The sequence below is a fragment of the Tachysurus fulvidraco genome, chromosome 4 (assembly GCF_022655615.1).
Source record: "Tachysurus fulvidraco isolate hzauxx_2018 chromosome 4, HZAU_PFXX_2.0, whole genome shotgun sequence".
NCBI lineage: Eukaryota > Metazoa > Chordata > Actinopteri > Siluriformes > Bagridae > Tachysurus > Tachysurus fulvidraco.
The window spans coordinates 3,461,228-3,481,683 of record NC_062521.1 but is presented as its reverse complement, the minus strand read 5'-3'; the positions used below and the strand labels follow the sequence as shown (position 1 = coordinate 3,481,683).

At 39.2% G+C, this 20,456-nt stretch overlaps 3 protein-coding genes across 11 annotated transcripts in view; 2 read left to right on the top strand and 1 right to left on the bottom strand.

Moving 5' to 3' along the window:
• The first annotated feature begins 1,775 nt into the window (after positions 1 to 1,775).
• On the top strand, positions 1,776 to 4,430 carry zmp:0000000634 (protein ALP1-like). Its single transcript, XM_027165638.2, has 3 exons — positions 1,776 to 2,658; positions 3,200 to 3,314; positions 3,486 to 4,430. Exons 1-3 carry the CDS (start codon positions 1,862 to 1,864, stop codon positions 3,903 to 3,905), a joined length of 1,332 nt encoding a protein of 443 aa, XP_027021439.2. The 5' UTR covers positions 1,776 to 1,861; the 3' UTR covers positions 3,906 to 4,430.
• A 957-nt stretch (positions 4,431 to 5,387) lies between these two features.
• Positions 5,388 to 17,504, bottom strand: LOC113655256 (zinc finger protein 32-like). Of its 8 annotated transcripts, none has more exons than XM_047811927.1 (4): positions 17,386 to 17,504; positions 13,282 to 14,696; positions 11,642 to 11,789; positions 5,388 to 7,964 (listed from the first exon to the last, which is right to left on the bottom strand). In XM_047811927.1, the coding sequence occupies exon 4, from the start codon at positions 7,864 to 7,866 to the stop codon at positions 6,856 to 6,858; it is 1,011 nt and encodes a 336-aa protein (XP_047667883.1). In that variant the 5' UTR covers positions 7,867 to 7,964; positions 11,642 to 11,789; positions 13,282 to 14,696; positions 17,386 to 17,504; the 3' UTR covers positions 5,388 to 6,855. The 8 variants fall into 8 exon arrangements, with proteins under 8 accessions (XP_047667883.1, XP_047667884.1, XP_047667886.1 ...); XM_047811928.1 differs by having other exon boundaries at positions 14,572 to 14,696; XM_047811930.1 differs by lacking the exon at positions 17,386 to 17,504 and adding an exon at positions 16,437 to 16,567.
• Positions 16,547 to 20,456, top strand: part of zbtb8os (zinc finger and BTB domain containing 8 opposite strand) — a 13,670-nt gene continuing 9,760 nt past the window's right edge. The window contains exon 1 of one of the 2 annotated variants that reach the window (XM_047811935.1): positions 16,547 to 16,697. In XM_047811935.1, the coding sequence (XP_047667891.1) occupies positions 16,547 to 16,697 (151 nt within the window). Of the gene's footprint in view, positions 16,698 to 17,670; positions 17,863 to 20,456 lie in introns of those variants that run through there. The other variant, XM_047811936.1, reaches the window with a different exon arrangement.

Here is a 20,456-nt window from a genome sequence, read left to right as displayed (position 1 = left end):
GTCAGCCACTTTTAAAGAAGTACAGAAAACATTTCCCTCATTTATTTCTGAAAAAATTCTGATTAATAAAGAGTTGCTGACTTTGGAAAACTCTCTGTTGGGGGCAAAAATTGTATATATTGTATTTATATTGTGCTTATTTATTTATTTATTTATTTATTTATTTATTTATTTATTTATTTATTTATTGATCTATTTATTTATTGATCTATTTAATTATCTATCGATTTATTTATTTGTTTGTTTATAGATGTGTTTGTTTGTTTGTTTATTTATTTATTTATTTATTTATTTATTTGCTTGTTTGTTTGTTTGTTTTTATGCCAAATCCGGTGTTAAATTGTCACACAATCACTGACACCTGCAGCACATGGCAAAACCGGTGAACTTGACCCATAAGCTGGTCAGGGGCGCATTTTCAAGAGAGTAAATTTGAAGGAATCTGAATAAATATCTTTCCATCACTTCGGTTTGAAAAGTCAGTCTGACGCTTCATGCGCAAATGCAACTGTTGATCCTCGGCTGCCACCTATCGGGCTTCATGTGAAACTACATGTGTAGTTTGTGTTTGTGTGCTTGTTTGGCTTAAAATAAGTATTACAATTGTAAAAAATTATTATTATTATTATTATTATTATTATTATTATTATTATTATTATTATTGTACTAGTAGCAGTAGTACTGTGTTTATATATTTAGTCCCTCGACTAAACTTTAGGGTGTCTAACAAAAAATATCATCTAGATTATATAAAAACAAAAGAAAAAAGTGACATATGGTGGAGGTTACAAATACAGACTAACATACTAAAAAGAAGATAAAAAGAATCCAACAAACAAATAAATACAAGTACAAAATACAATACAAAATGCAAGATATTGTAAACACTTAAATCTAAAATGAAATATTTCAAAGACATTTTTAGCATAGAATTCTTTATCCTTATGGAGAAATAAAGAATTTATTTGCCAATTAGCATACTTTACTCGTTAACATAAACTACATTAATAATTATAATAATGAACAAAAATGCTAAACATATTTAAGTCCAATGTATAATAACATATTTATATTATTATAATAATATAAACTTAAACATTTTAAATTTGCATTAAATAATTCCACATAATATAGTGGGGTAATAGTGTGGGGATAATATTGTTGGGGAAGTTTGGAAAAAATAACACAGTAGTAGGCATGGGCAAGTGTACAAAGGCTCACAATTTATTAGAACAATCTATTTGATTCACCATCTCATCTCCAGCACATTCTGTCCATCTTATGTTTTGCACAAAGTGCTAAAGGTGTAGTCGCAACAATTTCTAGTCACGTACATAGAAGGTCAGAACTTCATAAACAACTTCTCCTTAAAGTTTAAATCACAGTAGACATGGTTTTAGAGATAAAATATAAAAATTAAATTCACTGAAAATGATTTCCAATGTTCTTGTTTGGGAAATATTTAAGTGGTAGTCCAACAAACAAACAAACAAACAAAGAAATTATTTAAATAAATACAATTATAATTATTGTTGTTAATAATAATAATAATAATAATAATAATAATAATAATGACATTATTATATACTGTTATAATAGTTATATTATACATTATTATTATATATTATTATCATTAATAATAATAATAATAATAATAATAATAATAATAATAATAATAATAGTAATAATAATAAAATACATAGAAATAAAATTAGAAAAAAATACAAATAATATATATATTATACATATAGACCAATATATTTCAAATATAAGTCTATAATTCTAAACCTGTTTAAATGCCAAGCTCGTGTACTGATGTGACGTCTCTTTACTGCGCCGGAAGTTAGTTTGTTTACTAACAATGGCGCGTGAGCTGTCACTGATATCCAGCGTTGACTCGGCGAGTATGTTGTTGCTTTTCCACACGTTTTCAAAGCAGTTAATGTTGTGTAACGGATTGCTGATGTCACACCGGCGTGTTGCGGATATAAAAAGGTCGCTGGATGAGAAGGTTGAGAGGAGCAGGAGGGGATATGAAGCGTCCCGGCGCAGATCTCGGAGACGCCATGTGAGGCTCAGAGCCTTGGTGTTGTGTACAAGACTCCTCCATGTGCACGGGCATGTGGAGAGACGAGTGTGGAGCAGAGAGAGACCCAATGGAGAAGCGTTCTGGTCTAATGTCCTGGCTAACTTTGATGATGAGCAGTGGGTGGATCACTTCCGTATGTCTCGGAGGACATTTGAGCTCCTCCTAGAACTTGTGGAGGTGAAACTGAGACGCAAATCCACCCGCTGGAGGAAAGCGCTGGAGCCCCGGCGCAGGCTGGCCATCGTGTTGTGGTGGTACGCGACCCCGAGTGAATACAGGACTATCAGCTGTCTCTTCGGTGTCGGACTGTCCACTGTGTGCACGTTAGTGCGCCAGGTCACGTCTGCCCTGAACACTCTGACTCTCACACACTTTATCTCTCTGCCACAAGGGGAGATTCTTCAAAACACGCTCAGGGGGTTTGCAGGACGCGGTTATCCCATGTGTGCTGGTGCGATCAGTGTGACCCACATCCCCATCAGCTCCCCGAGACAAAACCCAGCTGCTTACTTCAACAACAAAAAGTGGCACTCCATTATATTGCAAGCAGTCGTGGACCACAACATGTGGTATTAATCTTTCTGTATATCTTCCTTTAAAAGATCTAGAGTAATAGGCACTAGTAGATATTTTTCACTTGTATAAATAATTGGGGTAGTCATGGCCTAATGGTTAGAGAGTCTGACTTGTAACCCTGATATACCACGGCTGAGGTGCCCTTGAGCAAGGCACCGAACCCCCCAACTGCTCCCCGGGCGCCGCAGCATAAATGGCTGCCCACTGCTCCGGGTGTGTGTTCACTGCTGTGTGTGTGCACTTTGGATGGGTTAAATGCAGAGAACTAATTCTGAGTATGGGTCACCGTACTTAGCCGTACGTCACTTCACTGTAATAATAGGGGAACAAACTGTAGAAAACGATAACAAATCATGGTTTAAGCCATGGCTGCGAAAATCTACTTGGAAATTGATTTTTTTCCCATTTTTGGCCTACATCTTAACTTATACACCTTTAAGCATACCAAAAAAAAAAGAACAGAACTTTGTTGATTGGTTAAGTATTTACCACCCCAGACATATGCTTTACTGAATATCTATTATTTTAATCCAGTTTCTCAGACATATACGTTGGCTATCCTGGTCGCACACACAATGCAAGAGTGTTGGCTACTTCACCACTGTACAAGAAGGCAGAAGAACAAGATGGATACCTGTTCCCTCGTGAGGTAAATCATTACAGCTCTGTACATTATACAGATGTGAAGCATATCCCTGGGTTTTATTTCTTTATACAACAATTTGTTATACATAACGATAAATATTTTTGTAATTTTTGAAGAGCATCATACTATTGATCTATTCACCGTAACAGTTAATGCTGTGTAACGTGTACACAGGACGCCTTGACCGTGAATGGAGTGGAGATTCCTGTTCATCTCATCGGTGATGCAGCGTATCCGTTAAAGAAGTGGCTGATGAAGGGCTACACAGATGAACACTCTCTTACTCCTGAACAGCGCCACTTCAACAGCCAGTTAAACTCGGCTCACATGGTGGCGGAAAATGCCATGGGGCGTCTTAAAGGTCGTTGGAGGTGCCTGCTCAAGCGCAACGACGTTGATGTCGCGTTTATGCCCGAGATTGTTACCGCTTGCTGCATCCTACACAATGTGTGCGAGCTGAACACGGAGGAATTCCTGCCTGAGTGGACTGCAGGTGCTGATGAAGTCTTACAACAGCCTGATACGGATATTTATAGAGACACAGTGATGGACAGCATTCGAGCTATTCGTGACACAATGGTGACAATTGTTTGAGAGCAGGAGCTAGTTGTGAGTGAAACAGAACAGTGAATCTTGCTCTAAATTTGCACAGGGAGCTGATTTTTGTTGCCTCTGGTCTAGTTCATCTAATCAAGAGTCTTCATCTGAACTGTCAGGAGAAAGGCAAAGACAAAATCTCTGAAATGTAGAAGCAAATCAATAAAAAGTTTCCAATCCAGCACTTGTAACAATTGTTAAATGTCTCTCCTTGCTCAGCCCCTAGACACCTTATCAGCAGAACAACTTCAAGGTCGCACAGCTGCATAAACCCTGGGAAGATCTCAAAATCATGACTGTGGCTAAAATAAACGGAAAAAAGTCTTCAAGACACTAACACGCACATCCCTAAAACTCCCCTCTGCCAACTACAGCACTGACTATGAAATCCTGATAGCCAGATTGATTCAGTTCCCACACAAACACAGAGCTTCCCAAAGATACCATCTCCAATCTTACAGAAGAAACACAAATGTTTTTTTAGGCTGTTCAAAACACGCCAGTAAAAAGAAAATCCAAGGACTAGTGTTTGTGTCATTTTTTCCCACACATGACCCACAAGAAGTTGGTTTCTTTTATCAATTATTTATTGAAACAAAGTTTAGTTACTAAACATTTGGTTTGAACAGAAGAACATGCAGAATACAAACTAAATGATTCGACATCAATATAATGTTAATGTTAAAATGTGTCCTGTCCGCTTCTCTATCCAGACATACAGTCAACAAGTGAGACGTTGGTTCATGGCTTTTAATCTTCCAGCAGCTTTAATGAATCTTTTCTCATTTAACTTTAACATTAACATTTTGTAGAAATGTAAACAGACAAAGAATATACAGCAATTAGGATTGTATTCAAATTATATATTCAAAGTACATAGCTAACTAAACAGTATTTACTGCCCAAAAACATTCAAAAGAAACATTAAATCAAAACATTAAGCATTAAACTTTACATTGTCATGTGTATCTGGTAATTGCATCCTTAGTTTTAGGTAATGGCTTGTAATCACGAAATCCAAATGACCGTAATTATCATAACAAAAGACCGCTAGCATACGGTGCTACCTAATGCTCACTCTTTGCACTTTATGTCTTGTTTGTATCAACATTTGCATCTCTATATTAATGAATTTACTGTCAAACATCTTTAACCTACGAAACTTTATATCTATAGTACAAATAATAGCGACTTACAGCCTTATGTACACAACTCGTCACAACTTCACAGTACGAGCCGCTCTTCAGCCATGACACTTAAAGGTGGGGTCTCCGATTTTTGAAAGCCAATGTTGACATTTGAAATCACCAAAACATACACGTCCCTAACCCAAATGGGTCCCACCCCTGTATTGATAGCTCCGCCCACACATACATACCCAGGCAAATAATGGAAAGAAATGTGTCTTTATCATAGCTGATGGGAAAAACAAAACGATTGCAGATAAACAGAAAAGCTGGAAAGCTGGTCCTATATTAACACGTCCTACTTCTCGCCTTATCGTAAGCCTTTCTTCGCATTCTTTCTTTGTTTTTATCCTCCATGTCAATGTTAAAACCGCTTTCTGCTAACATCACACATGCACACTGAACACTCTCTCCGCCCCATATTAACAAGACCTGCCCCTTTCTACTCATTGGCTACACGTTTGTTTTGTTTTTGTTTATTTTTCAGCCCGACTCCGTTTTCCGAAGCATTTCTCAAAAATCGGAGACCCTGCTTTTAACGATTAAACTCAACACGTGTAATACGAATGTTACTATCCCAATCCTCACTGCAAGAGGGCGCTTAAAGATCTGTACAACCAAAGATCTTAAAGATCTGTATAACTGTACAACCAAAATCACCCACCTGGTGTAAATGCTTTTATACCACTATTTAATGCTAATCAGTCTTTGTATCACTTCTTTGGGGAAGGAGGAGAATAAGTTGAGTCACTGGAAGCATAGACGGCATCAAAATGGTTGGCGAGTCTGAATCAGTACTTATGGGAACCAATGGACGAGCATTAGTGTTGTGAGGACCTCATGGGTAAGACGAGTTGGACCTGACTGCAGTAACATCGAGTCTAGAATGCGGCAGGCAATGCCAACCATTCTTTCCCATGATCCACACATATGTGATGAGTGAGGCGTGTTGAATGTCCATGTACAGCCTTCGTTGTTCAGGTAGTCTTGGATCTCAGGGTAATCTGTACTGATCTTTAGCTCCTTACAGGCTCCACAGTGTGATCTGAGAACTGAGAAGCAAGGACCCCGGCGCATAACACCAGTCGTGGAATTGTGTGAGCTGGTTTTGGTGCCAGCGTGGCTTTGCCCATGACAAATCCGGTGAGGTGCTGTCTCTGCTCGTTGACAACTCGCAAGTAGGCTGTGGCAATTGCGTTGGATGAGGCGTCACTGAAGACACACAGCTCTCTGTGTTGTGAGGAAAGAGACAATGGTACGTATGGTCTGTGAATGTGTAGGTGTTCTAACTCGAGAAGAGAGTCTCTCCATACAGACCATAGTCTTACTTTAGCTGGCGATAGGAGGTCGTCCCAGTCACATGGTTCGGAGGTTAGTTCTCTTGAGTCCTTTTCCCTGTACAGTTAAAGGCGCAACAAAACCTAAGGGGTCGTACAAACTATTAACAGCAGGTGACTTTGATTTGACAGTTCTTGGCTTGGTGTTTGGTTGATGCCCAACACTTGAAGCATAGGGACTTGCTGCAGAAACTGCGACATCTCCTGAGGCGATGCGGTTTTTTATGCAAGGGACATTGTTTGTCTGGATCCTTACTAACTTCTGTGAGAAGCTAGGATCATTTCTTGTGCATGCTTGCTCCCATACAAAGTTAGAAGTGATGTCTGAATATCAAGAGTTGTGAAAAATCAAAAAAAAAAAGTTCAGAATTAGGCCAAAGCTGTTCAATCCAGTTTCGATCTGTCTCTTGATCTTGTTCTTCTTCACGCTGCTTTATTCTCAGCTCGTGAGCGCTTACACCGGGAGCTTTTCATATGCGTGTCAAGGCAGTATTTGTACGGAAACTTTTTCCCACAGAAGCTACACGAGTAGGGTTTTTCTCCAGTGTGGATGCGCATGTGCTTTCTAAGAGTTCCTGCGCGCTTGAAGCTGTGTCCGCATTCGGAGCACGTGTACGGACGGTCATCCGAGTGGCGCATTAAATGCGCTCTGAGGCAGCCTTTATTGTAGAAGATCCTCTGACATATAGCACAGGGGTAAGGTTCCTGTGCTTGTGTCTGCGTGTGTCTGCGCTTGTGCTGAAACAGAGTATCTCTGCGGCTGTACATCTTGTCACAGAGGTCGCATGCGTACCGCTTCTTCCTGTACTCAGGATTTTTTTTGCCTTCATGCATTTTCACGTGTTTTGCTAACCAGTCGCTGCGTCTGAAACCCTTTCCACATTCTTTACACTTGTACGGTGTTTCTCCAGTGTGGATCCTCATGTGGACAACGAGCTTGGATTTGTAGACATATTCTATACCGCAGAGATTACAAATATTTTTGCTCTGCTGAAATTGAGTGTCGTGATTTGGACTCTCGGGTATCGGATCCATCTCGTCCGAGGACGACTGCTCTTCCCTCTCCTCACTATAGTTCTTTTCCAGTCCACTCCTGAGTCCGTAGCCTGTCTTGCAGACCTTATGGTCCTTCAGGTGTGCTTCAAGTTCTGCTCTGCAGGTACTCACTGTGCCGCAGATCCTGCAGACGTGCTGTTCGTTAGACGCATCTTCTGCACCTTTGACGATAAGGTCAGCGGTGAAGTCGCACACCTTTTCAGCACCAGATCTCTGAACCAGCTTCGGTTGATATTTTAGAGTTCGGCAAACACGTCTCACCCTTTCAGACTCCTTTATATCACTTAACACAAGCACGGTGTCATGTTGACCTGCTGAGTTCTGCTCACACTTACTGTCAATCAGCCCCTTCTCCGAATCCATTATTCCAAGCTTCATATTAAGTTGTACACGAAGGACAGTCACGGATTCGTTCTGTGCACCACTCAACTCCTCACAAATCCTTTAATAAAATGTCCTTGTGTGCAAATGTGAACCTGGAAGCAGAGAAATTGAGTTTGATGCTGTGTTATTAGTCACTTCAAGAAAAACACAATACACAATTTTCAGCCAAACGTTTATTGAGTATAGAGATTCTCATGTAGACACAGTTGTTATTTTTTTATATTAAGGCTTGGTCATAAATGATTAGATGGGGGATATTTTAAGGCCACAGTATAAGTAATGCTTATGTTATGGCTGCATATTGTGTGATTCAAGCCCATGACGTGTTATAAATAAAGCGGTCACACCAATTAATAGACAAAAAAAAAGTTAAATAATCTCCAATTTAGGTTGCTGTGACTACAGTAACTGAACTTTTTAATATTTATAATTAAATTGTACTGTTTTTAGAGTGAAGTAATCAGTGGACACAAAGTAGATGATGAGAAACGTTAATTCCGCACTTTATTTTTTAATTCCTGAAAACAAAAACATTAAATTGTAGCTTGAATATATTCATTCATGGCTTCAAATTGGACAAGATTTGAGGCCTGTATTGAAAATCTTTAGGGTGAGATGGACTTCATAAGTCTAAACAGACAAAATATCTGTTGCACTAGTATAAATAGTTCAAAAGTTCACTTGTATAAATAATATGGAACAAACTGTAGAAAACGATAACAAATCATGGTTTTAGCCACGGCTGTGTAAAACTTTCCTCTACTAAACTATAGCACTGACTATGAAATCCTGATAGCCCGAGTTTCCACCCAAACAGAGCTTCCTAAAAGATACCATTTTCACTGTTACAGGAGAAACACAATAAGGCCATCCTTAAAAATATTTTGGTTTGCAGTAACAGGAAACAAAAAAAAAAAGGGTCGGTCGCTAGGTCTATTTTTTTTTTCAAGTTTCAATGTAAAAAAAGTACCATTTTGGTGATGGTGATTACGTACAGTAGGTATGATTTTAAACAAATTAGCATATCGTGACGTCACTGGCTGGGTCTTCAACCCGTGCCTTCGGCCGCATCATCGCAAACCTTATTTTGATGCTGGACAGTTTTTCCAGAACTCCGTGCCAAGTTAAAGCGGTGTCGAGCTGTTTTAATGTATTTTTTAGATTAGTATTAGGGCGCCCGAACCCGTACGACTTTGAACGGTGACCGCGAACATTTTGTTTACTGCAGCCACAGCCATCATTACCGAGCGAGAACCGCCGACTCTGACAGTGAATGAGACGAAGCGCACGCACAGGCCGTAGTGTGGCATCCGGTAACCGACAGTGTAAACATAGATGACGTCAAGGGTTTTTATTTAAAAGAAAGAACGTAGCCTTCGTATGTATGTAGGCCTAGGCAACTTATATATTTACAATACTTACTAAAATATAATTAATATTATTTGATTGCTTTTGTTTTAGTTGTTTGAAGAGTTAAATAAATAAATAAATAAATAAAATAAAATATCGGTCGGTCTTAACGCAAATTTACAACCGGCAATTCGGTCGGACTTGGAGCAAAAATAAATAAATAAAAGATTTGAGTCGATCCTAAATTGACAGGGTCGGTCGGGTTACGGCAAACAATAATATTTTTAAGGATGGCCTTAAGTGGCTTTTTTTAGGCTGTTCAAAACACACCAGTAAAAAGAAAATCCAAAAGACTAGTGTTTGTGTCGTTTTTTTCCACATAACCCACAAGTTGTCGGTTTCTTTTATGACTTATTTTATTGAAGCAAAGTTTAGTTGCTAAACAGATATTTGGTTTGAACATAACATGCAGAGTACAAACTAAATGATTCGGCATCGATATAATGTTAAAATGTGTTAAATACATGAACAGTGAATAATAATCAATACTCTGTATCGAACACACTTAGTACCGTCTGTGTTGGGTTTTCTCTATAAATCCATACTGTAATGATTTATAATCCTAGAAGAACAGATGTTCACTTTCTCTCAGGGTTTTTTTCTTGGCCGTGTCCGAGGGATCTAAATCGAAAACATTCATAAATCCCAACGTGTCTCTTAATCGTACAGCGTCACAAACTGAACAAATCCACCGGCTGCATAAACCTTGAAAATAAATAAATAAATGCCAGAAATGACGTAAATCAAAAGTACCAAATTCAATTTAAAAAAAAAAATCAAAAAATGTTAAACAAAAGAAATAAACTAATCTCCCAGTCCAGGGCTGTGATGTTGAAAGTATAGTTTATATTTAAGAAACGGTGAGATCACCATTGTATTCCTCTGGCGGTTCATGAGCTAATTCTTGGCCTGCGTTTGTTATGGAAAGTACCAAACTTTTACCTCATTCCTTTGAGGCTTTCCAATATAATCCCTTGTACTACAGACATATAATCATGTTTTGGGTATTCTTGAGTATATTTAATAGAACACCACAACAATAACACACAAGATAACATGATTAGTGTGAAAATATTGTGTGTGTACCAGACGACGATAACGCAGAGGTCCAGATCTAGCTTTACAACCAAACGTTCCTCTTCACTGTACTTCTCCAGGACTCTAGACCAGACATCTCCACCCACACTTGACTAGGGAGGAGTAGAAGATCCTTCATCCAGCCAATTTCTGCATGTTTTTATGCTCAAAAAGTCAGGCTTCTGCTCACACTCCTATGCTTGTGTGAAATCGGTCACAAAAAAACACTGACAATCAAACAGTACCTCGAAGTAGACGGAGACTTCCTAGTGCTCCGTACATCAGTAAAAACTTAGGATGTTCGATCTGTTTCTTGAACATCTTCACACTGCTTTATTCTCAGCTCGTGAGCGCTTACACCGGGAGCTTTTTATATGTGTGGAAAGGCAGTATTCGTACCGAAGCCTTTTCCCGCAGAAGCTACACGAGTAGGGTTTTTCTCCCGTATGGATGCGCATGTGCTTTTTAAGAGTTGCTGAGCGCCTGAAGCCGTGTCCGCATTCGGAGCACGTGTACGGACGGTCATCGGAGTGGCACATTAAATGCCTTCTGAGGCAGCTTTTACTGGAGAAGTGCCTCTGGCATATAGCACAAACGTGTTTCATACCCGTGTGTATGCGCTTGTGCTGAAACAGAGTATCTCTGCGGCTGTAGATCTTGTCACAGAGGTCGCATGGATACAGCTTCTTCTTGTACTCGGGATTTTTTTTGCTTTCATGTGTTTTCACGTGGCTCGCCAACCAGTCGCTGCGTCTGAAACCCTTTCCACATTCTTTACACTTATACGGTGTTTCTCCAGTGTGGATCCTCATGTGGGCAACAAGCTTGGGTTTGTTGAGATATTCCATACCACATAGATTACAAATATGCTTTTTTCTCTGCTGAAATTGAGTGTCGTGATTTGGACTCTCAGGTGTCGGATACATCTCGTCCGAGGACGACTGCTCTTCCCTCTCCTCACTATAGTTCTTTTCCAGTCCACTCCTGAGTCCGTAGCCTGTCTTGCAGACCTTATGGTCCTTCAGGTGTGCTTCAAGTTCGGCTCTGCAGGTACTCACTGCGCCGCAGATCCTGCAGACGTGCTGTTCGTTAGACGCATCTTCTGCACCTTTGACGATAAGGTCAGCGGTGAAGTCGCACACCTTTTCAGCACCAGATCTCTGAACCCGCTTCGGTTGATATTTTAGAGTTCGGCAAACACTTCTCACCCTTTCAGACTCCTTTATATCACTTAACACAAGCACGGTGTCATGTTGACCTGCTGAGTTCTGCTCACACTTACTGTCAATCAGCTCCTTCTCCGAATCCATTCTTCCGAACTTCATATTAAAGTTGTACACGAAGGACAGTCACAGTCGCGGATTCGTTCGGTGCACCAATCAACTCGTCACAAATCCTTTAATAAAATGTCCTCGGGTGCAAATGTGAACCTGGAAGCAGAGAAAGGGAGTTTGATGCCGTGTTATTCCTCACTTCCAGAAAAACGTACGCAATTTTCAGACAAACTTGTATTATTTGAGTATAGAGATTCTCATGTAGACACTTTCCTATGCTAAACTATAGCACTGATTATGAAGTCCTGATAGCCCGAGTGATGCAGTTTCCACCCAAACACAGAGCTTCCTAAAGATACCATCTTCACCCTTACAGGAGAAACACAATTAAGTGGCCTTTTTTTTTTTTAAAGGCTGTTCAAAACACACCAGTAAAAGAAAATCCAAAAGACTAGTGTTTGTGTCATTTTTTTTTTCACACGATGGACAAGTCGGTTTCTTTTATGAATTATTTTATTGAAGCAAAGTTTAGTTGCTAAACAGATATTTGGTTTGAACAGAACAACATGCAGAGTACAAACTAAATGATTCAACATCAATATAATGTTCAATGTGTTAAATACATGAACAGTGAATAATGATCAATGCTCTATATCTAACACACTTAGTACCGTCTGTGTTGGGTTTTCTCTATAAGTGCATACTGTAATAATTTATAATCCTAGAAGAACAAATGTTCACTTTCTCCTCAGGGATTTTTTCTAGTCGTGGATCTAAATCTAAAACATTGATAAATCCCAACGTGTCTCTTAATCGTACAGCGTCACAAACTGAACAAATCCACCGGCTGCATAAACCTTGAAAATAAATAAGTGCCAGAAATGACATAAATCAAAAGTACCAAATTCAATAAAAAAATTTAAAAAAAGTCAAAAATGTTAAACAAAAGAAATAAACTAATATCCCATTCCAGGGCTGTGACGTTGAAAGAATAATTTATATGTAAGAAACGGTGAGATATACGGTGGCCGAGAAGTGCAAAAAACAAATGAACAAATCCGAAAACACGATCAGTCAACCCGGAAGAGGTTGGTATAGTTTGTGAATGGATCACGTACCGATCATTGGACAGGACACCTGTCACTCAAGGTATACAGTACATGAAGTTCAACAGTCTGCCGCAGGGAAAAGATGGAATGGATGGATGGAATGGATTACTGTGGATTAAATTTGTTATTTTCTTATATTTAAAAACGGGGAACTTTACACATAAGATTCCATACCTGTATATCTTGAGTGACGGGTGTCTTGTCCAATGATCGGTAAGTTTCCATTCAAAAATGATACCTACCATTTCCGGGTTGTCTGACTTGTTGTGTTTTCGGATTTGTTAATGTGTTTTGCACTTCTCGGCCACCGTAGAGATCACCTTCATTGTATTCCCCGGACGGTTCATGAGCTAATTCTTGGCCTGCGTTTGGTATGGAAAGTACCAAATTTTTACCTCATTCCTTTGAGGCTTTCCAATATAATCCCTTGTACTACAGACATATAATCATGTTTTGGGTATTCTTGAGTATATTTAATAGAACACCACAAAAATAACACACAAGATAACATGATTAGTGTGAAAATATTGTGTGTGTACCAGACGGCGATAACGCAGAGGTCCAGTTCTAGCTTTTACAACCAAACGTTCCTCTTCACTGTACTTCTCCAGGATTCTGGACCAGACATCTCCACCCACACTTGACTAGGGAGGAGTAGAAGATCCTTCATCCAGCCAATTTCTGCATGTTTTTATGCGCAAAAAGTCAGGCTTCTGCTCACACTCCTATGCTTGTGTGAAATCGGTCACAAAAAAACCCAGACAATCAAGCGGTACCTCGAAGTAGACGGAGACTTCCTAGTGCTCCGTACATCAGTAAAAACTTAGGACGTATAAAAACGATGTTCGATCTGTATCTTGTTCTTCTTCACGCTGCTTTATTCTCAGCTCGTGAGCGCTTACACCGGACGTTTTTCATGTGTGTGTCAAGGCAGTATTTGTACGGAAACTTTTTCCCACAGAAGCTACACGAGTAGGGTTTTTCTCCAGTGTGGATGCGCATGTGCTTTTTAAGAGTTCCCGCGCGCTTGAAGCCGTGTCCGCATTCGGAGCACGTGTACGGACGGTCATCCGAGTGGCGCATTAAATGCGCTCTGAGGCAGCCTTTACGGTAGAAGTGCCTCTGGCATATAGCACAGAGGTAAGGTTTCACACCCGTGTGTATGCCTTTGTGCTGAGAGAGAGAATGTCTGCAGCTGTACCTCTTGTCACAGAGGTCGCATGCGTACAGCTTCTTCTTGTTCTCAGGATTTTTTTTGCCTTCATGCGTTTTCACGTGTTTTGCTAACCAGTCGCTGCGTCTGAAACCCTTTCCACATTCTTTACACTTGTATGGTGTTTCTCCAGTGTGGATCCTCATGTGGGCAATGAGCTTGGATTTGTTGAGATATTCCATACCACATAGATTACAAATATGCTTTTTTCTCTGCTGAAATTGCGTGTCGTGATTTGGACTCTCGGGTGTCGGATCCATCTCGTCCGAGGACGACTGCTCTTCCCTCTCCTCACTATAGTTCTTTTCCAGTCCACTCCTGAGTCCGTAGCCTGTCTTGCAGACCTTATGGTCCTTCAGGTGTGCTTCAAGTTCGGCTCTGCAGGTACTTACGGCGCCGCAGTTCCTGCAGACGTGCTGTTCGTTAGACGCATCTTCTGCACCTTTGACGATAAGGTCAGCGGTGAAGTCGCACACCTTTTCAGCACCAGATCTCTGAACCCGCTTCGGTTGATATTTCAGAGTTCGGCAAACACGTCTCACCCTTTCAGACTCCTTCATATCACTTAACACAAGCACAGTGTCATGTTGACCTGCTGAGTTCTGCTCACACTTACTGTCAATCAGCCCCTTCTCCGAATCCATTATTCCAAGCTTCATATTAAGTTGTACACGAAGGACAGTCGTGGATTTGTTCGGTGCATCAATCAACTAGTCACAAATCCTTTAATAAAATGTGAACCTGGAAGCAGAGAAATTGAGTTTGATGCCGTGTTATTAGTCACTTCAAGAAAAACTTACACAATTTTCAGCCAAACTTTTATTGAGTATAGAGATTCTCATGTAGACAATTGTTATTTTTTTATATTAAGGCTTGGTTATAAATGATTAGATGGGGGATATTTTGAGGCCACAGTATAAGTAATGCTTATGTTATGGCTGCAAATTGTGTGATTCAAGCCTATGACATGTTCTATATAAAGCGGTAACACCAATTAATATCAAAAATAGACAAAAAAAGTTAAATAATCTCTAATTTAGGTTGCTGTGAGTTTTAATATTTAAAATCTACTGTTTTTAGAGTGAAGTAATCAGTGGACACAAAGTTGATGTTGAGAAACGTTAATTCTGCACTTTATTTTTTATTTCCTGACAACAAAACATTAAATTGTAGATTGAATATATTCATTCAGGCTATAACACCATATGACATTAAATTTTTTTTGCACTTGAAACTGGACATGATTTGAGGCCTGTATTGAAAATCTTTAGGGTGAGATGGACTTCATAGGTCTAAACACAAAATCTATGTGCTCAGATTACACAATGGACAAAAAGGAGTCTAAATTGACAAAGAAGACATTTTAAAGAAGCTGTACGTTTCTAACACAAGTGTTTAGACAGAGGATCTCTTCCATCATGACAAGGCCATTTTGCATAAAGCAAGGTCTATAAATACATGGACTTGGATCTGACCTCAACACAACAGGAAATAATAATAATAACTAGATTTGTAAAGTTCATCGCGACAAACTTTGACGTTGGCTTTGGCCGATGCTTTTTGGAGGCGAGTGGACATGAGGGTCAGTGTTACTTTTGGAGGCGAGCGGACAAAAAGATTGTGAAAGCTATGGGACCGCTAGGGTCCCAATACTTTTGGAGGCAAGTGAACATCAGCATGTGACGTGGCCAGAATACACGTGAGGCACTTCCCCTCATCGTGCTGAGTGTTTTGATATATGACAGGTCCATGTTGTGCTAATTTTTGATTTCGCTTATTTTGGGGGCGTGGCTATACATGACGCCACCAGAATACGCGGTGGGGTGCCAATACTTTTGGCGAAAAGTGGCTACTGAGGGTTTGGACATTTCATGTCAATACTGCAGTCATTTATGGGATTCTACTTATTATTCTACTGCATAGAACACACAGAGAGAGAAGCCGTGCCTGAGCTCTGCGCACGCTGCGTGTGAGCACACTGCACACGACAAACGACCGCCGATAAACCGGAAGTCATTTCCTATGGAGAGTCGCAAGGTCGCTGCGTGAGGTGCCGACCATCTGCGGATCCGTAATTTTCGGATCCGTTAAAAAAATTGAACTGTGATGTATTCCAATGTTGTCCAATCAGGTTCGTGTGCGCGAAATGATAATTATTAAAAAGTATTAATATTAACTTTAGTAATTTTTAAACTTTATCAAAAACAATCTTTTTGTTTTAAATACATTGTTATTGATTAAAAAAAGTAATCAATTATTAATATTTATATTGTATTATTTTTAATGTTGTGTCCATGTTTCCTCAAAAATTATTCACGGTCTTTCTGGATTTATTGTTGCATTGTTTGTATTTACTCCTTCATTAATTTATTCATTCATTTACCATGATAAATGGAGGAAGAATACAGGCTCTTGCTTTTGCTCTTTTTTTACCGGAGACGCAAAAGAAAATATTCCAAATCAGTGTGGATAAAACACTACCTGACTCGGAGAAAAAATCTCGGCGAGTATCACCGTTTAGTGCAATAGTTGCGCCTTAATGGAGAAGATTTTCGTGGTTATTTTCGGGTGTCACGAGAAGCTTCTCTCCCATGTTGACGTCTACACGATCATATTGCACATTCCGTGCGACATGCGACAGTCGTGTCCAGTGTGAAGGCGGCTGGGAATTTCCGGAATTCCCCATTCAAGTCTATGGGATGTTCGATCGCCGACTACCTGAAAACCGAAAGTTCGCCAGGAGTAAGGTCCTAAAGAACCTGTCCGAGTTCGGTGTAAATCGCTCGAAAACTTGCCGAGTTATAAACCTCCAAAGTTTATAATGGAAGTTTGTGGGAAAAAAGGCCACTTTGAGCTTCCGTACCGGGAATGCCGGAATTCCGATTGCTAAGGGTCTACGACATATCCGAATTTGGTGCATGTGGCTCGAAAGCCCTAGGCCGCATTTTTTTTCTTAGAAAGCCGGCTAAGAAAATAATAATAATAATAATAATAATAATAATAATAATAATAATAATAATAAATAATAATAATAATAATGAGTATAACGCAGAACAGAATGTTGGCTTCTACAAAGCCAACATAATAATAACAATCCACTAGCATCTTTCCTGATTAGATTAAGAGTCGGCTCACGAATCATATATATTTTTTTTTTAAACTCTTTTGGAGGAGTATTTCAAGATCAACTTTGCTACTGCGTGTAATAAAAAGTGCACATTGACTCTACAATTGTAAGTTTCTAGAGAAAAAAAGAAAGAAAAGAAAAATGAAATATCAACAAACAAAAGTAGCGGAAGTGACGCGATAAAAACTCGCCCAGAATCAACTAGCTTCAGATATATTTCCAAAAAAAAAAGAATCTTCTACAGTAAAGGTTCTACATCGTGTTTAAACATTTCATGAATTTATTTAGGTTAATTTAACTCACCATGAGCTGTGGCGTGGTAGCAGTTCCTCCCGGAACAAAAACTATCCGTGTGTTTCATCACGGTTTTTTGTAGAGTCCCGGAAACTGGGCGTGGTTTTTTATCCAAGCCATGATTTTTCATCTATATTAACTAATGTTGTCTACTGTAGCACGTGACAAGTAAATAGCTGAAAGAACAAATGATTTGTATTTATTTATTTGTTTGTTTGTTTGGAGAAACTGTTTTTAATGCGTTTATCTGTACACGTAATGTGAAAATGAGACTTTTATTTTGAAAACACATAAGTTTAATGTCTGCCGTTACATCACAATTCTGAAACGCATTCATTATTCATTTAGGAAGTAGAGCTAAAGTACCGCTGATCTAATAATATATATATATATATATAAGGATAATGGACGATCGAGAGCTTGACCTTACTGAGGCGCAAAAGGCAATAAAGGCCAAGTATCCAGCTATCAACAAGAAATATGAATGTAAGTGTGGTAGATTTTGATCATTGAGAAGTTTGTTGACGCGGAAAAACAAACCGGGTTGCCAGATTGACTCGATTTTAGGTTACATTTTGACTGCAAATGCTATTTTATGAATGGGTTTGTGATAATTACGAGTATTTTAAATTATAGATAGACTCTTAGGTGGACCGAGTCCTTCTTATCCAACCAGGAAATAAAAAAAATAGAATTAATAAACTACCCAAGCAATAAAAATGGAAAAACAATGGGGGGAAACATATAATTTACTAGGTTAACTTTTTTATTATTTATTTTTTTTATAAAATCTTATTAATGGCCTCATTTTATTATTCTATCCACGATTCATCACAGAATTCTTGTGTTTTCTTAAATTTCTGTCCTAATACAGCACCTCTCAGAAAAAAAATGTAGTTTCCCAACGAGTCGACTCTTTGATTTGGTTCTTTAGCCGAGTCGACTCGCCTATATCACAATCAGAAAGAGCTTTATTGCCAGATATGTTTTCAATTGCGAGGAATTTGTTTTAGTGACAGAAGCTCCACAGTGTAACAGAATGACATATACAATATAGACAATTTGTATGTACAAATGTGCAAGTGTGAAATGTGCAATTGAAATCTAAACAGTATGTGTTTTAAGTAAATAATGTGTAAGACTAGTGTTGTGTGTTCAGCGTATGTTAAGTGTTCATCAGATGGATTGCCTAAAGAAAGAAACTGTTCCTATGTCTGGTCGTTCTGGTGCTCAGGGCTGTGTAGCGTCGACCAGATGGCAAGAGGTAGTGTGCTGGATGTGAGGAGTCCAGAGTGATTGTCTTTGCCCTTTTGCTCACTCTGGAGAAGTACAGATCTTGGAGAGTGGGGAGAGTTGTGCCATTTAGGTGCAGAGGATGGATTCGATGATGGAAGTGTAGAACTTTTTCAGCAGATCCTGTGGCTGGTTGAACTCCCTCAGCTGAGGAAGGAAGTACAACCTCTGCTGAGCCTTTTTTTTTTACAATGTGAATGTCTCAATCAGGTCCTGTTTTTAAAATCAGGAAAAATAATGAGTAATAAATCTCAATGAAACCCAAGCACAGCCGGCTGGATAACAGCAACCGGTATGTGCTTAATGTATTCTTCATGAAAGCACTCCTATTTATTCCTCATTGATTTGAAAATCATTTACTTGGTTATTTTTCACATGGTGCAATGCAAGGTAATGTTATCTTGTTAATTAGTTAAATTCTGAAATAATTTCAGTCACTGTTCATCATCTTTGGCTAGTTATTTGTCATTATATTCCTGTCTGGTTTAGGGGAAGAAATGAGAGAAGAATGAGCCGTTTGTGAGTTGAAAGAGTCGACTCGTATCACTGAACTGATTTACATGTGCCGACTCACTGAAAAAATACCTCCTGATTTTCCTGCATCATCGTGTTATCTCGGTAGAGGGCGCTATAGTGCTGGTATCTCGTAGCACATGCAGTGGTGTGAAAAAGTATTGTTTGTTTTTTTTTTGCATGTTTGTCACATATTAGTCAAAGATAACACAAGTAAACGCAACATGCAGTTTTTAAATGAAGGTTTTTATTATTAAGGGAAAACAAAATCCAAAGCCATTTATAAAACTTTGGGACTAAAGCAATTATCCACAAATGGCAAAAACATGGAACAGTGCTGAACATTCCCAGGAGAGGTTGGCTGAAAAAAATTACCCCCAAGAGCTCAGTGACGACTCCAAGATGTCACAAAAGTCTCCACAACAACATCCAAAGAACTGCATTCCTCACTTGCCTCAGTTCACATCAGTCTTTATGATTCCACCCTAATAAAAAGTCTTGGCAAAAGTAGCCTGCATGGCAGAGTTCCAAGGTGAAAACCACTGCTGAGCAAAAATAACATAAAGGCTTTTCTCAGTTTTGCTAGAAAACATCTTTATGATCCCCAAGACTTTGGGGAAAATACTATGTGGACTGACGAGACACCTTTTGGAAGGTGTGTGTCCTGGCAATGTTTTGCTGCTTCAGGACCTGGAAGACTTGCTGTGATAAATGGAACCATGAATATTGCTGTCTACCAAAGCATCCTGAAGGACGATGTGCGGCCATCTGCTCGTGACCTCGAGCTGAAGCGAACTTGGGTTCTGCAGCAGGACAATGATCCAAAACTCAGCAGCAAGTCCACATCTGAATGGCTGAAGAAAAAAACAAAATGAAGACTTTTGAGTGGCCGAGTCAAAGCCCTGACCTGAATCTTATCGAGATGCCGTGGCATGTGTAAGAAATAAAAAATGCGTTGTGTAAAAATAAGACGATGATGTTGAAGATCTTAATTAAGAACAAGAAGTTTATTCCAGCATAGCAGTGACAAAATACATGGCGTACTTTGGGTTCGTCTGAGTCGGTAGGAACCCAGAGCAAATCCTGCTCACGCATTTTATACCGTTTTCCTCTTTGTAGTATAAATGAGATTCTACTTTGAAGGTGTATTGAGTGTAAGATCTGAGTGTCTGCCAAATGGCTGAGTCACACCTTGTTATTTAGCCAGATGTCTTAAAATGTTAATCACGGTCATGTATACCTTGTCTTGTTATTGTTACAACTGTTATCAGTCA